The sequence below is a fragment of the Budorcas taxicolor genome, chromosome 5 (genome assembly GCF_023091745.1).
Source record: "Budorcas taxicolor isolate Tak-1 chromosome 5, Takin1.1, whole genome shotgun sequence".
Classification (NCBI taxonomy): domain Eukaryota; kingdom Metazoa; phylum Chordata; class Mammalia; order Artiodactyla; family Bovidae; genus Budorcas; species Budorcas taxicolor.
The window spans coordinates 154,572,720-154,587,409 of NC_068914.1; the positions used below are offsets into that span (position 1 = coordinate 154,572,720).

The 14,690-nt window shown below is 59.3% G+C and overlaps 1 protein-coding gene across 1 annotated transcript in view; it reads left to right on the forward strand.

Moving 5' to 3' along the window:
- Positions 1 to 14,690, forward strand: part of CACNA1I (calcium voltage-gated channel subunit alpha1 I) — a 111,780-nt gene that overhangs the window by 65,448 nt on the left and 31,642 nt on the right. The window contains exons 7-9 of the mRNA XM_052641077.1: positions 1,314 to 1,406; positions 4,580 to 4,886; positions 7,910 to 8,334. Coding sequence (XP_052497037.1) covers positions 1,314 to 1,406; positions 4,580 to 4,886; positions 7,910 to 8,334 — 825 coding nt within the window. The remainder of the gene's footprint in view (positions 1 to 1,313; positions 1,407 to 4,579; positions 4,887 to 7,909; positions 8,335 to 14,690) is intronic.

Sequence of the window (14,690 nt, forward strand, 5' to 3'; positions counted from 1 at the left end):
GCAGGGGTGGGCAGGGGTCGGGGAGCAGCGTCACCCGGCACTCTGTGCTCGGCGTTTGCCACCTGAGTCACTGAGGTCTGCCTGGCCTGCCGGCACGACAGGCACTATCACGCCCATGTTCCAGACAGAGCAACTGAGGTTGGGAGAAAGGACTGTAGGCCCTCGGGTGTATTGCCTGAAGTCTCTGTGCCTCAGTTTTCTTATCTCTAAGATGGGGGTGGGACTTCCCTGGTGGTCCAGTGGTTAAGATTTTCACCTTCCCATGCAGGGGATGCAGGTTCATTCCCTGGTCGGGGAGCTAAGATTCTACATGCCTTGCAGCCAAAAAACTAAACATAAAATGGAAGTAATATTGCAACAGGTTCAATAACAACTTTAAAATAGTCCACATCCAAAACAACTTTTTTTCATTTAAAAAATGGGGGTCATAACAGCTCCCTCCCCCTGCCCCCCAACCTTGAGTGGCTGAGAAGAATAAACCAGATGTGAGCAGAGCCCAGCGCACAGCAAGTGCCGGGACAGGGTTACCTTCCTGCTGTGGTTGGAAGGAAGGATGGGGCAGGTGCAGAGGGTGGTGGCTGAGAAGCCGCTGAGAGGGCTGCTCTGTGAGCTTTGCTCTGGGGAGTGTCAGAATCATAGAAGTCAGAGCCGAAGCTGTGATGTGGTCATAGCCCAGCATCTGTGTTTGGAGACCTTCCGGTTCCAAGAGGGGGAATTGCTCCGTGCAATTGCCCAGAAGCCAACAAGACTGTGGTGCTGGGGAGGACCCAGCATCCGTCTTGCCCAAGGCTGCTCTGCTTTTCCTCTCTGAGAAAGTGCATGGGGGACAGAGTCATACCAAGCTCAGCACAGCCACTGTCCCTGGCTCAGCTGAGCTGCGCCCCCAGCCCTGCCGGGTGGGCTCTGTTAATCCCACGCACTGAAGAAGCAGCTGAGGCTCAGAGAGTGGCCCAGGGGGTGAGCTGGAGTTGCAACCCAGACCCCCTCCCCGCCACCTGCTTCTTCCAGTCCTGCTTTGCTGTGGAAGACTGAAAGGTAGGGAGCTCTGGAGCCAGAGGGACCAGGTTAAAAGTCCCTGATCCACTCCTTGCTGGCTGTGTGACATTGGACAAGTGTCCTAATCTCTCTGGACCTCAGTTCCTCACCTGCATGTTGGGGATGAGGCTGCCTGCCCAGTGGAGCCCTCGGGAGAGAGAACACGTGTAGTGCCCCGGTGCACTGGGGGACCTCTGTCTGGGGCACTCGCTTCACTGCCTGCCTTTCCAGAGGCTCGGCCGTCTCAGCCCGTCTCTGCTGCTCTGTTCTGGCTGCAGGTGATTACTCTGGAAGGCTGGGTGGAGATCATGTACTACGTGATGGATGCTCACTCCTTCTACAACTTCATCTATTTTATCCTGCTCATCATAGTAAGTGTCAAGGGAGCTGGTGCTCTCCGGGCAAGCTCCAGGACCCACGGGCCAGGGGGCCAGAGAGTCTTTGGGAGTCCCCAGGGAGACCCTCCGAGCCCACAGGGCTGAGTGGGAGAGAGCAGGAGGGGCAGTTTTTAAATGCATCCGAGCCACGGGTGATGGAAGGAGCTCGTTGGGGGTGGCTGCTGAAGGCATCCATCGCTTCTGATTGCCTTCATTTCTCATTTCTGGGAATTGAAGTCCACCCAGCGCTCGAGTTTCTGTGTCTTGCAGTCTCTGGGAATACATTCCTTTATGACCATAGCAGGGATGCAGCCCCCAGATGAAGCTTCTCAAGAGCTCCAGCATCTCCCTCATTTCCTGGGGCGGGAAGATGAGATACTGTGAAACCAAAGCCTGGGGTGGCTTCCCAGGCAGAGTCTGGAGGGGAGACTGAGCCTGGGTGTGGGCCCCTGGAGCTCCTTGGAATTCTTGGAGGGACCCACTCCTCTCGGGCATCTCTGCCTTGTGGGGGAGACTTGGAGGTGAAGGGGGGCTCTCTCTACCCCCGGAGAGGCCCCTCTGCTGGCCAACCCCTCTACTCCCACCACCGTCTCCTCCAAGCTTAGAGCTCATCCACTGTGTCCTGCCTGACAGCCTCAGCCACAACACAGTCCTCAAATGTCAAGGTGATTCACTCCCAGGAGAGTCACTGCTGGCTCCCTGCTGTAAGGCTGGGTTGTCTGGCTCCCTGGTGTTAGGAGGGGGTGCGCTTGGTGCTGCACCCCCTCCTGGGCTGCTGGGACTTTGACCTGGGGGTTCAGGACAAGCTAAGCTGAGACACACTCACTGCTGGCTTAGCTTCAATGCCGTCCTCTGGGTGCTGAAATGCCTTCCATAGGAAACACTGCCGATAAAAGAAGATCCCAGGCTTTGTTTAGCATCCCCACCCATCCGCTGGTTCGTTCATTCCCCAGCACTTTCAGGGAAGCCTGCACTGTGCCAGGCCCCGAGTGCTGGGTGCTGAGCAGTGGATCTGGCCTGCCCTGCCCTCTGGGAGCTCACAGTCTCACTGGGGAAAACGGGCTGCAGCAGGCAGGGGCCAGCCGCATTTTAGGAGCCGCCTCAAAAGGGAGCCCAAGAGGCTAATGGAGTCCAAAGAAGGCTTCTCGCCCAGCCTGGAGAAGGGATGGGGAAGTGAGAGGTTTCCTGGAGGAGGTGATGCCGGAATCAAACCTTAAAAGCTGTAAGGGGTAGAGCCAGAGGAAGCACCTTTCTGGGCAAGGGGTGTCTTGTAGAGACCTTGAACCCAGACAGACTCCTGCAGTGGGGCAGACTCTGAAGCACTGGGGTGGCGAGAGGAGCCTTGAGATCCAGGGAGAAGCGGCCAGATGCTTCATCTGCTTCTCCTGATGGAGTTAGGAGTGGGTCTGGGGTTGGCAACTTTCAGCGTGATTCTGGGCAGGCCCCTTGGCTCCCAAGCTCATGGTGAAGTGGGGAACAGTGGCAACATCTGGTTCACGGGCCCCGGGGAGGGTTAGAGGAGACAGGGCCTGCCGCCTGCCCAGCTCCTGGCACACAGTACTTGCTCAGTAAATGTGTCCCGCTGCTGTTGTTGCTGCAATTATTGGGCCCCGGGTGGTGGCCCCATCTCAGGGAAAAGGGTGGCTGGCGGGAGGCCAGGGTGCTGGGTTGGCCAGGTGCTAGGAAGGGGGTAGCGAGCCCTGGCCCGGCCGGGTCACCTGCCCGTTTCTCAGGTGTGGACCCTGACCCTCAGAGAGGCGAGGCACTTGGCTTGGACCACACAGCCAGTGAGGGTTCTCAGCCCTAAGACCCAGGTCCCCTACGCTCCTTCTGGCTGGATAAGTCCTAAGCTCGTCTGAGCCTTCTGTTTGACAGGTGGGGAAAATGGAGGTCCAGAGGGAAATGGGGTGCTGTCTGGTCACCCAGGGACAGCGGCTACAGAGGCAGGCTGAGCAGAGGCTGCCAAGTGTGAGCTCCCAGTGGGCGGGGTCCCCGTGTCCCTCACAAGGACCTGTGGAGCCCGTCTCCCGGAAATAGAGAGAGCAAACGAGTGAGGTATTTTCTTACTTTAGAAGCAGGGGATTTTCCTAGCATCCTCTGGGCCAGGAAGCCCCCTACAACCCTCACAACCCCATCTCCCGAACCCCAGCTCCCAGCCATGCTGTGGGGGAGAGGAAGGAAGAGGGGATGAGGGACCGACTGTCGCCTGCAGGAACCTTCTGGTGGGCAGCCTGGAGGAGGGTGCAACCCCACTGCCTCTCTCACTGCAGCTGAGTCTGGTCCAAAGCTCAGCCCATGTCTGGGAGGAGCCTGACTCTGGAAACTGGGGCGGGAAGGGCCCTTCTGCCTCTGGTGGCCCCTGGAGCAGGGCCTGAGGACTTGAGGTAGCAGAATTCCTAACCTTTCTCTACCACCCCATCCAAGCACACAAGGAAACCTTTTCTAAAGCAAACCTCTCTAGTGGGGTCTGTGGGCCCAACTAGGGCCCAAGTCAAGGCCATAGCGAGGGCAGGGCTGGGGTGGGTTTCAGGGCTAGCAGAGCCTGCTGGGTCTCTGCCTCCCTCCCCTGCCTCAATGTTGATGTCCCAGGCGGGAGGGCAGCTGTGGTCAGGATCTAGGGGTCCGAAGTAGGTGGGCTTGGAAGCAGGCCTCAGGGAAGCAGCCTTCTTGGGGGGCTGCCCGGGCCACCCCTGTCCTGGGCCCCAGCCTCCTCTGGGAGCCAGGCCTCAGTGATCTTTTCTTGTTCCTATCTGTGCCCGTGCCTCTCCGTCTCTCTGGGCCCTCCACACCCCGCCCCCTCCTCTCTCTCCCTGTCCCCACCCTCCCCCCCGCCGTCTCCGTGCCTCCCACACCCCCCACCTCTGTCCTCTCTGAGCCTATCTCACCCTCCCTCGGCATCTCTCCTTGCCTTTCTCTCTGCATCCTGCTGTCTCTGGCCGTCTCTCTGCCTGTTTCATGGCCGGGATCCGCCCTGCCCTTCCCCTGGTCCTCTTTCTGTCTCTGCATCCCCTCTGCCCCTCGCCCTGCCTCCATCCCTCCATCTCCACCGCTCTCTCTCCGCCCTGTCTCTCCTCCCTCTCCCACCCTCCTGCGGCCGGTCCCCCCCTACCCCCACCCCTTCTCACCCCACCATCCCCTCTGTCCCTGTCCTCTCCCGTTGGTCACAGGTGGGCTCCTTCTTCATGATCAACCTGTGCCTCGTTGTCATAGCGACCCAGTTCTCGGAGACCAAGCAGCGGGAGCACCGGCTGATGCTGGAGCAGCGGCAGCGCTACCTGTCCTCCAGCACGGTGGCCAGCTACGCTGAGCCCGGCGACTGCTACGAGGAGATCTTCCAGTACGTCTGCCACATCCTGCGCAAGGCCAAGCGCCGGGCCCTGGGCCTCTACCAGGCCCTGCGGAGCCGGCGCCAGGCCCCGGGGACGCCCGGCTCCGCCACGCCCGGGCCCGGCGCCAAGGAGCCCAGGCACTACAGTAAGTAGCGGGGCCTCCAGGGTGCTCCAGCCAGGCCTGGTGTGTCTCCAGCTGGGGACTCAGAAGCGGCAGTTTGAAAAAGTGGCCTGTCCCTCCAGCACAAGCAGAGGTGTCCATCTAGTTCAGAACCTGGGCCTTCCCCAGGAGCTGCAGTCTACACTCTCAGTTCCCTGTCTCCTTTCCCGACCACCTGCTGGGGCCTGGCCTGGCCTGGCCCTGGACTTGGGGGGCCTAGCCCCACCCTGGCGGAGTTCCCTTCTGACCCCAAGTGTGCACAGGACTCAGGCTCTACCGTGGGCTCCGTGCACAGAACGATGAACAGCTCTCTGTCGTTTGTTGTTCCGTGGCTTGGTTGTGTCTGACTCTGCAACCCTGTGGACTGCAGCACACCAGGCTTCCCTGTCCTTCACTGTCTCCCGGAGTTTGCTCAGAATCATGTCCTTTTAGTCAGTGATGCCCTCCAACCGTCTCACCCTCTGTCATCCCCTTCTCCCCCTGCCTTCAATCTTTCCCAGCATCAGGGTCTTTCCAGTGCGTCAGCTCTTTGCATCAGGTGGCCAGAGTACTGAAGCATCTGTCCTTAGTTTCCAGTTCAGTCGCTCAGTCGTGTCCGACTCTGCGAATCCGTGGACTGCGGCACGCCAGGCCTCCCTGTCCATCATCAACTCCTGGAGTTCACTCAGACTCACGTCCATCGAGTCAGTGATGCCATCTAGCCATCTCATCCTCTGTCGTCCCCTTCTCCTCCTGCCCTCAATCTTTCCCAGCATCAGAGTCTTTTCAAATGAGTCAGCTCTCCGCATCAGGTGGCCAAATTATTGGAGTTTCAGTTTCAACATCAGTCCTTCCAATGAACACCCAGGACTGATCTCCTTTAGGATGGACTGGTTGGATCTCCTTGCAGTCCAAGGGCCTCTCTAGGGTCTTCTCCAACACCACAGTTCAAAAGCATCAATTTTTAGGCGTTCAGCTTTCTTTATAGTTTTCCTTAGTTTCCTTCATAGTTTTCCTTAATTTTATGAAACTATAAAATCCCTTTCCATTGCAGGCCACCCCCCTCCCTGCCCCCGCCCGTGGCTCCCTGCTGCTGCCTGCCTGCCTGCTGGCACACCTGAGCAGGCATGTCGGGCGCCTCACATACTGTGATCTGCTCCTGCCTTGGGGCCATTTCTCTTTCTCGACTGTGGATGGTTCCAGAGAGTTAGCCCCTTAGGCTTCAAAGGGTTTTCCATTCATTTTCTCATCTGTTCTAGAAAACAGTCTTAAGAAGGGAGCAGAGTAATATCGGCTCCTGTGTTCAGATGGGAGTGCTAAGGTCTGGAGGGATGAAGGGAGTCACCCAAGGTCACACAGTGTGTCAGGGACATCAGAGTTACCGGCTCTGTCGCCCCCCACCCCCCACCACCCAGGGGGACATGAACCTCTCCAGTAAGAGGAGGCAAAGGAGCCACAGGAGGTGAGCCCCACCCCAGGCCCAGCCTTGCCCCCCAGTTGGTGCCAGTGAGGAAGGCAGCCAGCCTCAGGACCGCACCCAGGGCAGCGGCAGCTGGGGCCCTGGCTGGCCCGGCTCCTCTGTGGCTCTCCGGCCTCCATCCATGGAGTGAGGATGAGGCCAGGCCCTGTGGAGTCAGCCACCCCAAGCCCGGCTCCTGCAGCTCTCATGTTCTGGGAGTCTGAGGTGCTCAGAGACAAGCTGGAGAATTCATCCTCGGGGCGGCCGCCCACCCGTCCCCAGGCGCCAGCCGTCCAGGCGTGGTCTTGGAGGAGGCTCCAGGTGGCCCGTGGGCTGGCCCGGCACGTGGCCGGGGGAGCGGGGGTCTGGCCAAGGCGGGCACCCCGTGTTCCTGGATGATGTGGGGAGGGTGTTTACTGCTTAGGGACTTCCTGCTGTCGCCCACTACTCGCTCCCAAGAAACTGCGTGGAGAGAAGCCCTAGAAGGCTTCTGGAGGGAGGTCGTCCCCTGCCCTGGGCCTCCGTGCCTCCCCCAACTCCTCCCTTCCTTGGGAAACAAGCCTTAGCGGGGGCGACCCCATGCACAGCTGGGCTGGGAAGTGCTCTGGTCTGACCTCCGATGCTGAGGTGGGCCCACCCCTGGCAGCCCCACCGGTCTAGAGGGTGAGTGAGTCAGAGAGTCTTGTCCAGAGGTATTTGGTAGCAAGTGTGGAAATGAAGGGTAGGCATTTCAGGCTTTTCTTCCCCTTTAACGTTATATATATTTTGCTACACAAGCAAAACCCGTTTATTCTAGGAAAACATAGACAAATATAAAGAAGGAACCAAGCCTCCCAGATGGAGCCTCTCTGACGCTTCTTTGAAATGGTTCACGGATCATAGAACTTGGCTCCAATACTGGCTGAGTTCCTCACCTCTCTGGGGATAGCCCTGGGATGACAGCTCCTGCCCCTACCACGTGTGAGGACCTCCTGCCCGCTCCCCAGGGCCCACCTCGACTCAGCTGTGTGGAGGGGAGCCTGGTGGTGGGGAGAGGTGCTTCTAGAATGAGGGTTTTCCTTTGCCCAGGGCTCCTGTCCCCTTCTTTCCTGGATGCCATAGACCCCAGGAAAATTGAGGAACATTGAGGCCACCTTGGCTTCCTCTGAGGGGTATCTACCCTCCACATCGGCCTTTTCAGCCGTTTTCCAGGCTCCATGATGCCATGAAGCAAAACAGTGGGGACGGGCTGGGGATGGACTAATCTCGGGGGGCCACAGGTCAGGAAGTGATGCAGCAAGGACACTTCTCACGGCTCATCTGCATCTTAACCAATAGAACCCACCCCTGTGGCTCTGTGGGGTGGGTGCTTCTGATCCCTGCTTTTCTTCGGGGGCCAGGAAAGCCCAGAAGGGGAAGCACGTTTCCCCAGGAACCACCAGCCGTCCTCCTCCAAGCAGCGCTGGTGGGTTCCAGGCAGACTCTGTGGGCTCACGCGGGTGGTGACCCAGGTTATGCCAGACCGACTGCAGGTGGGGACTGCCTCCTGCATGACCCGAGGCCCCGACCCTGACCCCTGCTTCCTTTCCAGAGTTATGCCCCCGACACAGCCCCCTGGACCCGACGCCCCACACGCTGGTGCAGCCCATCTCCGCCATGCTGGCCTCCGACCCTGACAGCTGCCCCTGCTGCCAGCACGACACCGGCCGGCGGCCCTCAGGCCCGGGCAGCAGCAGCGACTCAGGCCAGGAGGGCTCGGGCTCCGCGCACGCAGGAGTCGGCGAGGGTGAAGCCGGCACGGATGTGGCCCGCACCAGCGAGGACGGGGCCTCCTCGGAGCCGGGGAAGGAGGATGAGCAGGGGCCGGCCGACGGAGCGGCCTGGCTGTGCGAAGACGTGTGGCGGGAGACTCGAGCCAAGCTGCGGGGCATCGTGGACAGCAAGTACTTCAACCGGGGCATCATGATGGCTATTCTGGTCAACACCGTCAGCATGGGCATCGAGCACCATCAGCAGGCCAGTGGGGAGCGGGGCGGTGGGGGGGCATGGGGTGGGCTGGCATGTGTGTGCCCGGGGCCTGGCACGCACCCGCTATGTGTCTGTCTTGTCCGGGGTCCCATTCAGCCACGTGACCTCGGTGCCCAGCCCAGGGCTAGGAATGGAGGAGGCAGAGCTCAGGGTGGACGAGTGACCCAATGGCCACCTGGGGTGAGAGCCAGGGGGAGCACTTCCTGTCCCTCTCAGCGTGGACACCTGCTCACCCACAGCCCATCCCTCGCTAGTCCCTGCTGAATCCTGACTTCCGTGCCTCACCTCTGTACCCGAGCCTTCCTGTCTCTTCTCTCCAAAACCCCTGAAGTGGTCTTTCCAGAGGCTGGGAGCGCCCTGGCCCCAAACTTCCACGGCCTCTGTTGCCCTTGGCACAAAATGCAGACCTTTTCACCGATGGTCAAAGCCCCTTGTGCTCTACCCATGACACACCTTCAGCAGGTGGGCGCGTCCTCCTATCCCTGACCCCCACCCCAACTTCCTCCCCCCTTCCACTGTAGCCCCACGGCACTGAGGGCCCCTGTGGGGTTGCCCTGCTGCCCCCGTCTCCCTTCTTGGCCGAACCTGTGGCTTCTTCTGTCTTCAGCTCTGGAGGCATGGGGGGCAGAGACCGTGTTGACGGAGTTAAATGGTGGGTCCCAGGTCCCCTGCGCCACGAGGGGTATTACCCAGGGTTTAGAGGTGAGGCAAGTCAGACATGACTGAACGACTTCACTTTCATTTTTCACTTTCATGCATTGGAGAAGGAAATGGCAAACTCACTCCAGTGCTCTTGCCTGGAGAATCCCAGGGACGGGGAGCCTGGTGGGCTGCCATCTCTGGGGTCGCACAGTAGGACACGACTGAAGTGACTTAGCAGCAGCAGCAAGTTCAGAGAAAGGGTCCCCCACGGGGGTGGGGGTAGCTGCCCATGGGGGCGGGGACAGCTACTGGAAGGTGACAGGAGCACAGGGAGGATGTGTGGTACTAGAGGGTATTTATGGGGGCACAGGACGGAGGGCTAGGGGGTTAGCACAGATGTCTCCATAGCTCACACTTGGCTGACAGCCTGGACAAGTCAGTCCACCCCTGGCTCCTTTTGGAAAAACATCATTTTCTGGCTCCCATGGTTCCTCAGCTGCTAGGTGGGGTCCCTCCCTTAACCTGCACCCCAGCTGTGTAGGAACTCTGTCTAGGAGCCAGAGGGGGAGGCTTGAGGCCCAGGGAGGGGGCCTCAAGATCCCACAGGCACTGACCCAAGATCCCACAGCCAGTTGGGGTCAGATTTCATCCCCCATAGGGTCTGAACACCCCCTTGGCTTCCCAGTGGTCCTCTTTCTGTGGGCCCCCCCACCCGCCCACAGCACCCCAGGGCGGGCCCCACTCTCATTTCCGTCTTCATTAGCCCACCAGGCACAGGCTCCATTCAATTTACTTAAATGCGGCCCCTGGGGCTGCCACCGCACTCTGCTTGGAGCTGCCCATTTGCCAGCCATTCCAGCTTAATTATGAGGGTCTCTGGGGAGGGCCGGTGGGGAGGCTTTCTGCAAGGGTAAAGTTAGTGAGACTGGCAGCCTGGACCCCCTCGCCTCCAGTCTAGTCTCCTGGCCTTTGTCTGACCCAGCGTCCCCAGGGAAGGCCCCGCAGTGAACTGGTGCTGCCGGGTTGCTAGCTCTAGCTTCTGGATGGAGCAGCACCCAGGGTGCCTGTCGCAGTCCCGCCCCACCAGGGCCTGAGCATGGTCCCTGCTGGCGGCTTGTGGAACCAGCTTTCAGGAGCCCATTTTCTCAGATTCCAGGATTTTGCAAGCCCCCCCTTTCAGACGGTTTGGCCATGGAAGGAGGGGTATTCACCCCGTGGAAACTGCCCTACGCTGCAAATCAGGGCTATTTTTCAGAGGCCTGTGCTACTGTGCCACTGGTTCCCGCCTTCTCAGCCATCCCTCCAAGGCAACACGGTGGCCGCAGCTCTGACCTCTGGGTCCAGCTTCTCCCTCTCCCTGCAGCCCCAGACTCAGGCCAGGCCACGGTCCCTGCTCGAGTGCTCTTGGGGTCTCCCCGCCTGGTCTGGCCCGCCTTGTCCTTCTGCCCCATCCTTCTGGGCAAACACTCCAGCCTTCAGATGGTGGGGAGGGGGCCTCTTCTCTTGGTGCTGCAGGCCCCCTTTGGTCAGATGGCGGGAGGGGGGTCTCTTCTCTTTGGTGCTGCAGGGCCCCTTTGGTCAGATGGCGGGGAGAGGGGCCTCTTCTCTTTGGTGCTGCAGGCCCCCTTTGGTCTCCCCACTGGGGTGCCCTCACTGGCACCCTCTGCCCCTTCACAGGATCCTCCCTGGCCTCCTTGTCCACAAGCAGATGCCCTGACTTCATGCCCTTTCCCTCATAGGGATTGGCTCCCTGGCTCCTACTAAGCACCAGGCCCTGAGCCAGCCTGGTGTACTGAATTTTCACCACCATCCTCAGCAGGTATTACCACCACCTGCCCCACCCCCCAACCTGACGACTTCCACCGGAATGCTGAAACCTGCCGCTTCATCCCCTGGTTCTGCTGCCGCCCAGCAGGGTAACCTTGGGCAAGTCACTTGGCCTCCTTCAGCCAGTAGCCCCGTCTGGAAGTGGACACACGAACCTCCCCTCCCAGAGCAGCCGGGAGGGTCAAATGCGTTAAGGAGCCTGGCGCATAGACCGTGCCCTCTAGTTAGGAATGGTTTGTGAACTTTTGTCGGAACCTTATACCACCCTTGGGGCTTCCCTCATAGCTCAGTTGGTAAAGAATCTGCCTGCAATGCAGGAGACTCCGGTTCAATTCCTGGGTCAGGAAGATCTGCTGGAGAAGGGATAGGCTACCCACTCCAGTATTCTTAGGCTTCCTTTGTGGTTCAGCTGGTAAAGAATTCGCCTGCAGTGCGCGAGACCTGGGTTCGATCACTGGGTTGGGAAGATCCCCTGGAGACGGGAAAGGCTACCCACTCCAGTATTCTGGCCTGGAGAATTCCATGGACAGTCCATGGGGTCATAAAGAGTCAGACATGACTGAACGACTTTCACTACACCACCCTTGGGGTGAGTTTACCCAGCTACCGTCTGGAGCTTAAAAAAATTATTAAGGAAGAAGTGAGGGGGAGGGAAGATTTTTAAAAATATTCTCTTTAAAGCAGCTCGGAGCGGCAGCCATTGTTTGGCGGAGCTCAGCACAGGGGCTGCTCGTGGGGCGCGGGTAGCTCTGCTCCACGCCCCTCGCTCCCATCCCAGACGGTGCTGGCAGGAAGCGATCCGCCCCCGAGTCTATTTTGAGCAACTCCCGTCTGAGGTGGTGCCGGTAGAGAGAGAGGTGGCCCAGGGCTGCCAAGGGGCAGGGAGAGAAGCCGGGAACGGGAAGCGGAGGCCGGGAAACACATGCAGCCCGTCCCCTGCAGGGGAGGGGGCCGGAGGGGAGGCGTCCTGGGGAGTCCCTCGTATGGCCCCTGCTGCACACCCTGCAGGCGGCGAGATTGGTGTGGTCACCGGGTGGCAGGGGTGGCAGGTGACGAGGGCATGACAGAGATCAGGTGTCACTTTCCTTTTCCGTCTGTGAAGGGGCCACCCTTGTGTGGTCACAGGGGCTCAGATGAGAGGTGAGACGGGGGTGCCCATGGCCTCTAGGTGCTCACTGCTGCCAAGATCACGAAGGACTGTCGCCAGGTTTCTCGTGGTCATGGATACCTCGTGCAGGGACTGGCCTGGGAGGAGGTGACCGGGAAAAGCAGGAGTCAGCCAGGCAGGGGCCTGTGTGTGACCCACGAGGTGGTCAGATGGTGCTGAAGTCTGCTCCTGACCCGGCGCAGCCCTGGCGGGGAGGGGGCCCAGAACCGTCTGGAACGGAGTCTGCGTGACAGGCAGGTGGGTGGGGATGGCTTGGGCAGCCAGATTCCTCCGTCGTCATCTGCTCTCCTGTGTTGTCATATCTCTTCCTGGTATGACCTCATGGCAGCCCCTGGGGAAGGTGGGGTGAGTGTCTTGTCCCCACTGGGCAGGTGGGGAAACTGAGGCTCAGAGAGGTGAACTGGCTTGCCCAGCGTGGTGTGGTGAGTGACTGTCAGAGCTGGGCTCCGAGATGCTGAGGTTGAATTGGAGGTTCCAGAAGGCTGATAGGAGGTGAAGGGGAGGCACCGCTCCTGGGAGGGGGCTGTCTCAGCCCCACCTTTGCCTGGCACTCTCTTGACCATGCCCATGACTCCTCCCGAGCTGGGCAAGGCCTTCCTGAGACTAGAGGATGGTCGCCGTGTCGGACAACACAAAGAGGATTAGAAGCTACCCTCGTGGTCCAGTGGTTAAGGCTCTGCCTTCCAATGCAGGGGGCGCAGGTTCGATCCCTGCTTGGGGAATTAAGATCTCATATGCTGCAGTGCAGCCAAAATAGAAAAAAAGAGGGTCAGGTTGAATGGAGTGCAAGGCAGGGGTGCAGAAACCCTCCCTAGAGCAGGGCTGACCCCAGCTGGGGTATGTCCACTGGCTCTAGCTCCCAGGGGACAGTATTCAAGGCCTCCAAATCAGTGGATGGGTCAGAATAGGTTTTATTCTCTTTTCAGCAGTCCTGTCAAGTCACTGCCAACCTAGATCTGAAGTGACTCTAGGAAGAGGAAGATGGGATAGCTTAGTGCCTGACATTCCAGCTCTATGGGGGCTTAGGGGAGAGACACACCAACATGGGCTGCAGTCAGGGAAGGCTTCCTGGAGGTGGTGGCACTGGAGATGGATCCTGAGGGATGACTGGGATTTCAGTAGACAGAGAAGAGACAAATGCAGGCACTAGGAACATAGGTATTCCTATGGAAGACCCTCCTGAGCCCTCAAGGTGCATATGCACAGGCCAGGGCAAACAGCCCAGGAGGCCCGGGGGCTGTCCATTCATGAAGGGTCTTGAGACTGGCTATATCCTTAGGGCAGTGGGGGAAAGGGGCATGGAAGGCTTTTAAGCAGGGTAGTGAGTCTGTTGAACTAGAGCCTCAAGTCAGAAAGGCAGGGAGGTGCAGGCACCTGGACCATGGGGAGGTATCGGGCCAGAGGGAGGAGACCTGGGTTTGAGATCTGATTCTTCTGCTGACTGTGTGTGGCCAGGGAAGTCACTCTTCCTCTCTGGGTCTCAGGTTTTCTGGCTGTCAAATGGAGCTACTATAGGATATTGTTTTAGCCTTGAGGGAATAATTCATGGAAAGTGCTTAGCGCCACCTGGCACATGAGGATGTTTTCAACACCAGCTGGCATTGTTGTCGTGGGGGTGATGCTGGGCTCGAGGGGTTCCTGGGGGGCAGCTTAGGTTCCTGCCCAGCTGGGCCCTTGTCTGCCCCTGCAGCTGGCCCTCCCAAGCCTGGCATCTATCAGGGGTGAGCTGGCCGTGCCCCTGCCCCCGTCTCCCTCTGCTTCTGGCCTCTCCTCCAGGTTGCAGCCCCCCTCATCGGCCCTCCATCCTCCCACCACTGGTGTAACCTGGTTTTTCTGCCCTTCCGCACCTCCCCTTCCCCTGGGTGGGTCTTTGCCATCTCCAGCCGTCTCTCTGCAGCCTCTCCGTCTGTCTGCCTGCCTCAGCACTCTCACTTGCTGGCTCTGCCTCTGACTTGCCCAGTGTCGCGATCGCAGTCTTTCATTCTGTGTTTGTCTCTGTTTTTCTCTTTGTCTTGTCTCTCCACACCGTGCGTTTGCTTCTCACTCCTGGGTCCATATTGGTCTGTCTGTCCACCTGTGTTTTGAGTCTCCCTTTGTCCATCTCTCTGATGGCTGCCCTGTTCCTCTTCCATGCCTCCCCGCTTGGTCTCTCACTCACTGTGTCTAGGTTTGTCCACCTGTCTGTCTCCCAGAAAAATGCTCGCAGGAGTGATGGATGGTCCATTAGAAAAAGATTAACAGGTGTGTGCTTGACTAGAGAAACAGCTGTTGCGAGGGAGGAGGGGATGATGCGGGTGACGTTTTGGGGAGAGCCGGGCGGCAGGCTTCCCATCGGTTGTGGGTGGGCGGGCGCGTGTGCGGTGCATGGCCCCGAGTGGGGTGATCGCTGTCACGGACTGTCAGCAGCCACTTCTCTCATCTCCCTTTTGGCGGGCTGGGAAATTGGTGACTCTCAAGAGCATCTGGGCCCTGGCTCAGCCTGGGATGCTGGGCCCCAGCCCCTCCCGCTCTGGGGGCCTCTCTCAGGGTCCCACTCCCCTTTTGGGACCATTTTGTGAGTCAAATGTAATTACAGATGGAAATGGTGCCTTCTCCTTTGATCTGGCCTTGAGAGGAGCTGGCAGTTTTATTAGATTTCCCAGGCACCAAGCGGGAAGCAGAGGGTTGGGCTGCTATTTTTTTCTCTTCTCCTTTTGACCCAAGTGGA